At 34.9% G+C, this 9,723-nt stretch overlaps 1 protein-coding gene across 3 annotated transcripts in view; it reads left to right on the forward strand.

The window, feature by feature from the left end:
• WDR26 (WD repeat domain 26) overlaps positions 1–9,723 on the forward strand; it is a 42,813-nt gene that overhangs the window by 30,127 nt on the left and 2,963 nt on the right. For all 3 annotated transcript variants that reach the window (XM_012644059.1, XM_012644060.1, XM_012644061.1), the window contains exons 9-13: positions 161–280; positions 1,990–2,135; positions 2,464–2,542; positions 2,816–2,945; positions 6,901–7,086. In XM_012644059.1, coding sequence (XP_012499513.1) covers positions 161–280; positions 1,990–2,135; positions 2,464–2,542; positions 2,816–2,945; positions 6,901–7,086 — 661 coding nt within the window. The remainder of the gene's footprint in view (positions 1–160; positions 281–1,989; positions 2,136–2,463; positions 2,543–2,815; positions 2,946–6,900; positions 7,087–9,723) is intronic.

Raw genomic sequence — 9,723 nt, forward strand, 5'->3', positions numbered from 1 at the left:
TTGGTAGGACTGGTTGAAACAATTGATTTCTCTAATTAGAAATATCAAATTCATCAGATATCCCAGTTACTTTTTTTTTTACACATTCTTTTTTTTTCTTTATACATTCCCTTTAGAGGGTTATCTTGAAGGTCTTATCCACAGTTTTATTTCCTTGTAGACAGGAGAACTGAGGACAAAAATGAGCCAGTCTCATGAAGACAGTTTAACAAGTGTGGCTTGGAATCCAGATGGGAAGCGCTTTGTGACTGGAGGTCAGCGTGGGCAGTTCTATCAGTGTGTGAGTATTCAGTGTCCCCTTCTCAATGTCTACTTGTTTAAAAGCAAATTTAGTTGTGTTTAAATAAAGAATTCACTTGACTCAATATCTTTTATAAAGTATGCTATATAAAGACCTACTTTACCATCCTCCTAGGCAAGCACCGTCCTATAGAATTTTGTTATTTTTTCCTTCATTCATTTAATGACTTGAAATGTTTGTATAAAGTATAGACTTTGAGTTTAGTAAAACAAAAAATTTATTTTGCTAAACATTTTTGTTCTTATAAGCAAATTTCTAATTTACAGGAATGGAAATATTTAGCATTTAATTGCTTTTGAGATTTTCTGCCCTTTAAATTTTTGTAACCAAAAAAAAAATTGCTGAATTTCGTGGATAGACTGTCTTAAATATTTGAGGGATATTGGTGACAAGTGCTGCCAGAGAACTTTTCAGTCTCTGGGTTATCTTCTGCTCAGTAGCTGCTCCAATTATCTTGGATTGTTGGAGTGATAAAAGTAACAGGTAAAAAAGTCTTACGACACAGTAAACAGTGATACCAATGTGTCATTAGTATTTTGTCTAGATTCTGTCTTGTCTCATATGACTGCCTTGAATAGTTCTAATAGACAGTTTCAGATTTTATTTTTTTGGAGACAGGGTCTCATTCTGTTGCCCAGGCTAGAGCCGTGGTGTCATCATAGCTCAAACTCCTGGTCTCAAGTGATCCTCTTGCCTCAGCCTCCCAAGTAGCCGGGACTACAGGCATGCACCACTGCATCCAGCTAATTTTTTTTTTTGGTAGAGACAGGGTCTTGCTATGGGCCAAACTGGTCTCGAACTCCTGGGCTCAAGCAATCTTCCCACCTCAGCTTCCCAAAGTGTTAGAATTTATAGATGTGAGCCACTGCACCTGGCCCAGATTTATTTTTTAAAGTTAAATTAAGCAAGATAATAAACCATTTAATTTAGCTAAAACAAGCTACCAGTTTCTTTTATTAAGCTGGTTTGAAACACATGGAATTTAGTGTCATATTATCTCAGCATGATTATAAGCTGTTCTCAGTTCTCAGGGTGCAAGACAACCATGTGTGTTTCTTCTGACTTTGCTGTCCCATATAGTGTTTAAGCCTTCAGGGTACTGGACTTGGTAATTCTCTAATCTATAAAATGGGAACAGTAATTCCTCTCAGAACTTTGAATATGTATTAAGATAACAACTGTAAGAGCTTTGATCCATAGAGCACATTACAAATTTGGTAAAGTTTTGAAAAATATCGTAACAGATTCCTAAGTTCTGTATAAAGCTATAGGATGTTTTAGTAATCTTTTTCAATATCATAACTTCTGAATATTATATGACAAATTCCAGTATAGTGAATTTTAAAGGAGTTTTTGAATTTTTTTTCTAATAAAAGTGAGACCTTACTTGGAAATTAGGATTGTTTCTTTCTTTTTATTTTGTTTATACATAATGGGCTACTGAAGAAAAATAGATTTACACATCTTCCCATCCACTCTTAGGTAATGTTGTAATGAAATTTGATCTATATTCAAATTCTTACAGTGCAAAACACTATAAGAAAAACACTCAACAATTAGGTTGAGATCAAGCTCAGGAAAAAACAAACCTATTACTAAAAGATATTGTGAAGAGATTCTTTTGGTTCTCTGTTTGCTTTCTGAGTGCTGTTCAGCAATGGAGTTAATAGTAGTTTTCTCCTGCTCAGGATTTAGACGGTAATCTCCTTGACTCTTGGGAAGGGGTGAGAGTGCAATGCCTTTGGTGCTTGAGTGACGGGAAGACTGTTCTGGCATCAGATACACACCAGCGAATTCGGGGATATAACTTCGAGGACCTTACGGATAGGAACATGTAACTATTTTTTGTTTCTATTAAATAGCAATTATCTGATTTATATTAAAATGTATAGAACTTTTTCAAAACAGCTTTGATTATGTTTCTTGTTTTGGTTTTGATTTGATTGGTAATTTGTATTGTTGGTCAGGTAGTACTTAGTAATCATTAACTCAGATTCTTCTCGGTTGAAGTACAGTGCATGATAATGATTGCAGGCAAAATTGTCATATTTAAGCTAGAACACTTTATATTTTGATATATTAAGCTGGAACATTTTATATTTATAATTTGAATGTCTTCATTCTTAATATGTTGTTTTTGACAAATTATTTTCTGGTTGCAGAGTACAAGAAGATCATCCTATTATGTCTTTTACTATTTCAAAAAATGGCCGATTAGCTTTGTTAAATGTAGCAACTCAGGTATGTTTTTTAATGTAATTTTCAGAAAAATTTAGCTTAGTATAAGTTTTATTCTAATTATATTAGTATATAACATATTTTACTTATTAAATTTTGTTACATGTGTTTGATCCTTAAATATGTAGAATCAACCATAAATTTATCAGAACATTGGCATTTTTCATAAATAGAAAATAAAAGTGTTCTATCAAGCAAAGAGATATTCACAGATTACTTTTTAAAATTATTTTGAGTTGAGGTAGAATAAATACCTGTATTTTCTTTTGCCTGCAGGGAGTTCATTTATGGGACTTGCAAGACAGAGTTTTAGTAAGAAAGTATCAAGGTGTTACACAAGGGTTTTATACAATTCATTCATGTTTTGGAGGCCATAATGAAGACTTCATCGCCAGTGGCAGTGAAGGTAAATTGTGTTATATCAGTTTACACGTATTGATATTAAAGTTTCTTAATTCTCTCTCAATTTATGAAGGTAGTCGTGTCTCCAAGAAAATTCAAGATATTAAATTACAAATTTTTTGAGTTATTTATCCAATATACTGTTAATTTCCCTTTTTTGTAATGACTTACACCCTCCTTATTGTTACAAATCTGTAGTGCCTGTTCTGACCATGTAGAGGTGTGTTTGGGGCGTGTATCAAATCAAGATTTAGTTAAATCATTGTATATTTTCATATGCTGGGTTGTTTTTTCATGGGACTGGTAGTTTTCAAGGGTTCGTAGTGTCTAAAAGGTTAAAGTTAGTTATGTTTTACCTGAGCTTGGACAGAATTGACTATAGTTAGATCTTCAGTATTTCTTCAGTGACCATAGAGATTAATTCAGTTTGATAATTCTTACAGTTTCAGAAAAACCAAAATTAAGAGACTCATCCGTACTCTTACTCTTGTGAATAAATTTGTTCTCCAGTCTAAAAGCATCAGTATTCCGGGCAGGCATGTATCTTAAGTCTGTCTAATCTAAAATACGAATTGTTCTGGATTCACAAAAGGTGGTAACATAGAAAAGACAATAATAGACAAGAAAAAATAAAATAAAAATTGTTTAAAAGATGCAAACACAAATAAGTGAGACAATAGTAAAACTTAGTGTACTTTTAAGGTGATAGGAACATAATTAATGGCAAATTACTGCAAGTTTTCATTCAACACATTTTTCTTGCATACTCATTATACAGTTCTAGGTACTATAGAAGCAAATTATTTAAGGCACTTTTAAAAATAGTTTTATAAGATAGACCAAGGAACTATATTATGTTGGTAAACACTTTTGGTTATGTTCCATTTATTGTAGATGTCCCTATCTTGACCAAAAACTGATTTTAATAGATAATAGGATCATAAAGTAAAACAAGTTTTTCCTTTGAGAATAAAGTATATTTAAGGATTGGAAAAGGAGAGTTATTTAGAGATTTAGATTTTAACATCAAGCACATGAATTTCTCTATTCCTTCTTTCCCCAAAAAATTGGTGTCAGACAAGATTGGGAGGAGAGAGGAGTGGTTTGTTAGGTAACAAGTGTGAATTCACTTTTTTCCAATCAAATGATTTATCTGTTGTACCATGTTATGGTCTTCCAAATTCTCCATTGGTTTCTAATTGACTTTTTCTATGGTCTGAATATGTTAAAACCTTCTACTTCTATTTGCTTTTTAGTTCCTCCTATTCTTAAGCTCTCTTCCCCCATGGTCTATTCAGTCTTGCTTCTGCTAGTTTTTTTTTTTTTCTCTTAATTGTGCTGCAGAATCCCCCATAGCTCTCTCTAAAAATATATACCCTAGAGGTGCTGAAAAGTATGTACAGCTACCATTATCTCTATTGATGACAAACTTTTTTTAAGCCCAAACTAACTTAGAACCAAGCCTGCTGAATCATATAATTAAACCACATTTTATTCTGTTTAGAGCTAAAAATGAGACAATTATAAAGTAAAGAGATTAGTTTTCTTATGACTCAAGTGCTTTAGAATGGTTCTGAAAATGTTTTGAACACCAGAAATAGTGAATATACCATGACTGCAGTAATCCATTTGCCACTTAATTGGAAGGACCCTCCAAATCCCCAAACATTTATATATAAAATGCCAGTGTAAAATAGAGCAATTAGGAAACCTTTTCCCCAAAAAGTTGTGCCACACTCAAGCTTTTTCATTGTGCTGGCAATGTATAGAAAAACTAGACATATTTTTTACGCTTGCAGAAGCAGTGGATTTCCCAGACTGATAGAGCAAGCAGAGCTTGATCATAAAGCCTGTCATTCTGACCTTGATTACATCAAATCCTGGTTTTTTTTTTTTTTTTTTTTTGCTGCCTCTTCAGCTAGTATCCTCCTCGTATTATATATTCATGAAAGCATTTTCCTTTGCACATAGGAACGTTTCAGTTGTATCACACTTTAACGCTATGATCTTTCTCCTTTTAGACCTCTTCAATTTAGAAGGGAAACACGGCTAATCTGCCTTTTTCTTTTTCTTTCTAATTTCATTTTATGCAAGAAAAAATTATTTTCAAAAATTACTGAACAACAAATACCTTCTAAGAAAGATAAATCCATTTCTTCAATTAGTGCCTTGCAGCTTTTGCTTCACACACAAAAAAGATTCAGATAATAGGCTCAGCTTTTTATTTTTATGTTGGAAGTTTTAAAACTAGGGCACATTCTTCATGAAGTTTCCCCAGTTGGCAGCATACCCGCTGATAGTTTCCACATTGACCACATAGTTGACTGGTACATTATCAGATTAAACACCCTTCCAGTTCAGCCTGAGACTCTGCCTTCTGTTCAAGAACCATCACCTGTACTTAATCTGTTCACAGTGACATGGTATTTACTCTGTTCAAAACACTTCTTCCTATACAAATGTATTTAATCCTCTTATAACAACAAGATGAGGTAAGTATCCCCATTTACAGATGAAGAGTTGCAAAGAATGAGTAACTTGCCCAAAGTTACATAGCTAGTGACTAAGTTGGAGAACGGATGTGATTTTGGGTAGTCTGGTTCCAGAGTCTATAACCAATACTTTGTACTATTTGGTTGTTGTGGTTTGTTTTTGAAGATTAGTTTATCGCAAAGAAAGAACGCTGTAGGGATTTTGGGTTGCTTGGTTGGTTTGTAGAGACAGGGTCTCACTCTGTCACCCAGGCTGTAGTGCAGTGGTATGATTATAGCTCTCTGCAACCTCGAACTCCTAGGCTTAAGCGATTCTCCCATCTCAGCCTCCCAAGTACCTAGGACTACAGGCATTCGCCACCATACCTGGCGAATTTATTTTTATTTATTTTTGTAGAAATGAGGACTTACTATGTTGCCCAGGCTAGTCTCAAACTCTTGGCCTCAAGCAGTCCTCTTGCCTCAGCCTCCCAAAGTACTGGGATTATAGATGTGAGCCACTGTGCCCAGTTTGTTTTTTATAGTCATTTCATGAGATTATATAAATAGTCTACTACAAAGCCATATTATGGTGCAGATAAGGGTCCATTGTCTAAACTCACTAGTAAGCTCTTGAGCAGGGCTCCTCTGGATTTGAAACCCAACTTTACCATTTACTAGCTGTTAACCTCACAGAGTTCCAGTCACCATAAAAAGGGTGAGATAGTGGTGAAGATTAAATAATGTACATACAGCGCTTGGTATCTGGTACTTTGTAAGCACCCAGTAAGAGTTTAGCTATCATCTTCATTGTTACTGTTTTTGAATTTGAATATATCACGGTCTCACTCTATCACCCGGGCTAGAGTGCAGTAGGGTCATCATAGCTCACTCCATCCTCAAACTCCTGGGCTCAAACAATCCTCTCACCGCAGCCTCCCGAGTAGCTGGGACTACAGGCACTTACCGCTATGCCTGGATAATTTTTCAGTTTTTGTAGAGACAGGGTCTTGATTTTGCTCAGGCTGGTCTCAAACTCCTGACCTCAAGCGATCCTCCTGCGTCGGCCTCCCAAAGTGCTAGGATTATAGGTGTGAGCCACTGCACCTGGCCGATACATTGCTTTTCTGTCACCTCACATTTCCATAGATTTTATCATTATCCCTATCCCGGATTTGTTTATGTCCTTATGTCCAAGGACCTCAATTTGTAATTATTTATTACTCATGTGTTGACAGATATATTGTAGATAGATTTTTTTTTGTGACTTGAGAGCTGATCATCTTTAACAGGAAAAAAGTGTATTTTATTAAAATGGCTTTTCATAAGGTAATTTATTAAACTTTTCATGTTATACTTGTTCTCCCTTTAAGTTCTAGTAAGCAAAAGTCATATATTCTGTGTGCAGTGAATGACAAACTTAAGATCAGTTGGTTTTGTTAATGTAAAACAACTCCCTAACTTTTCTCTAAATTACTGTGTATTCAGATCACAAGGTTTACATCTGGCACAAACGTAGTGAACTGCCAATTGCGGAGCTGACAGGGCATACACGTACAGTAAACTGTGTGAGCTGGAACCCACAGATTCCATCCATGATGGCCAGCGCCTCAGATGATGGCACTGTTAGAATATGGGGACCAGCACCTTTTATAGACCACCAGAATATTGAAGGTAATACCGTTGTACAATGTTCCTGTGTTTTCTCCAAAAGAAACATTCTGCTTATTATGAAGTTGCAGCATTTAAAGCAGTAATTTATTTAAAGGGTGCTATATGATTTATTTTTTCTCTCTTTTAGAGATGGTACCCTCTCTCACTCTTAAAAAAGAGTTTAAGTAATCTAAGAGCCAATAGTGGTCATTGTTTTGCAGGGGACAGGGGTGAAAATAAGCTGAAATGTGACACCTCATTTATATCCATTTAGCTATTTTTAAAGATTTTATTGAAAGTCTTCCTTCATCATGCTACCTAAATGTTAACATTGCAGGAAGCATGTTATACATGTGAAAACTAGCCAGTATACAAAATTTGAAAAACTTTATAAGATTTAATGATCTTGATTATGGATTTTACTCTTAAAAACAAATGTCTGTTAACACTATGTAGCATACTAACATGAGCTATGTTTGATAGGGAAAGAGAAGGAAACTAAAGTTTACCATGTACCTGTGTAAAGCTAGTCCCTTTATATACACTGTCTTGCATAATAAATTGTTCATATCCTATAAGGTAAGTATTTTTAGCCTCATTTTTAGAGGTAAGGAAACTGAAGCATGGCAAGACTAATTAACTTGTTCATTGCTGCCAAGTCTTCAAATCTAGGTCTAAAAGGTTTTTTCCACTACACTGAGATACTTCACGAAGAAAGCACAAAGTGTAAGGCTAATAGTTAAGGGCAAAAGCTTAATTGAACATGATATCAGTATTAAAAGAGGTAATGAGAAATTTTATGTAAATGACTTATCTCTTTTGTCAGATAGAGCAAGTAAAATGTTTAGTTTGCTTAGAAGGAAGTAATTTACCTAGAAACAGATAAGCAGATTTTTGTTCAGCATGTCCCGCCTAAATGTTTTATTAAGAAAAAATGACTGACTGCTCTCTGTTAAGTGACTCTTAGTGGAGCAGGGTTGTCAGGGCAGCATGTATGGTTGGAAAAAGTACGTTCCCTACGCTTTGTTTTTGTCTTTATGGTACAAACTATAGAATGCTCGACCATTTCTTACTGGCAGGTGAGGAGGATATGCAGCCAGAGAGCACAAAGCATGAAGAGTGTAAGGGTCAAGACGTTTGAGAACTACCGTTCAGCTGCTCAGAACCTTGCAGGGCCTTTTCATATTTGCAGATCACTACATGACATTCCAGCATTCCTCCAGGAAATCAACTAAGACCGGAAATCTTTACCTTCTTTTGTTGTCCTGTTTGAGTTTTTCAAGGCCTGCTCTAAGATAAAGTCTTTATAGATTTACAACTGTGATTGTCTGTGATTTTCTGATTTTATTAGTTATTTGGAAATTATTTCTTCAAATAAACGTTCAATTTGAAAAAGTAGGAAGATATTAAGTGTATGGTAACAGATTTACCCCATAGGAGGATGCGGGGTATGCCTCCACGGCAGTGGAGTAAGCGTTGCATTGCCATTCGGTTAGTGTGGACACTCACTTTGGAGGGAGAGCCAAACTGCGGCTCAGTTGTAAGACCTGGGTCCAGCTTGGCATCTCTGGTGCTTTGACAACATAGGTACAGCCCTAAAAAATTTATTTTCACCTGAAATAGAAAAACAACTTCTATATAACCGAATACTTGGTCATGTGCACTTTTTGCACGTATCTTTTGGGGTCTGTCCTCCTCCTCCTCCTCCTCACAAACGTTTTTTTCTAATTAAAGTAATACCTATTTGGAATAGAACATTTGAAAAATATAGATGAAGCTAAAGAAAACGACATTTAAAAATCATAACACCGTAAGATACTATAATAAATATTTCACTTGACAACTCCATTTCAAAAGAGAGAATTTGCTGACCTTCTTTTTTAGTAACAGTAGAGTTACAGACTGGTTTGAGTTTTTTAGGGGGGCGTTTGAGGGATATATAAAATGGGATAGGATGAAGTACTGACATACATGCTACAATATGGATGAGTGAAGTTTAAACAATATGCTAAGTGAAAGAAGCCAGATGCAAAAGACCACATGCCGTGATTCCATTTATGTAAAATGGTCTCGAATAGACAAATCCATAGACAGAAAGTAAATATAGTGGTTTCTTGGGGGTAAAGGGGATGTATGATTACTAACTGGATGATAAAAATTGTTCTAAAATGGATTGTTGATGGTTGTACATTCCTGTGAATACACTAAAGCCATTGATTCTATGTACTTTAAATAGGTGCATTGTAGAATATGTGAATTATATCTCAAATTGTTATACGTCCTCCCCAAAATGGAGTAGGGTGAATTCCAAACTGAGCAACTGAAAGGAGGAATATTAACTACATAGTTATAATGCATAGTTCTACCTTACACTGCCAGATCTTTCTTTCTTTTCTATTATAAGCTATCATAAAGATTTTTCTATTTTGTATAACTATTTCAAGGTTAATTTAAAAAGTATGATATTCTAACATGATTATTCCCTTGGGTTTCTCCAGTATTCAAAATAATCATGAGTTTAGACGATAATATGGAGCCTAAAACATGATGCAGACACATTGGTGTAATGATTATGATGATGAAAGTGTCAATAGTTTGCTGTGATGTGACTACTTTTTAATGCCACTGTATTTTGTAATGTCATGATGATGATTTTGA

The sequence above is a fragment of the Propithecus coquereli genome, unplaced genomic scaffold, assembly GCF_000956105.1.
Source record: "Propithecus coquereli isolate 6110/MARCELLA unplaced genomic scaffold, Pcoq_1.0 Scaffold205, whole genome shotgun sequence".
Classification (NCBI taxonomy): Eukaryota; Metazoa; Chordata; class Mammalia; order Primates; family Indriidae; genus Propithecus; species Propithecus coquereli.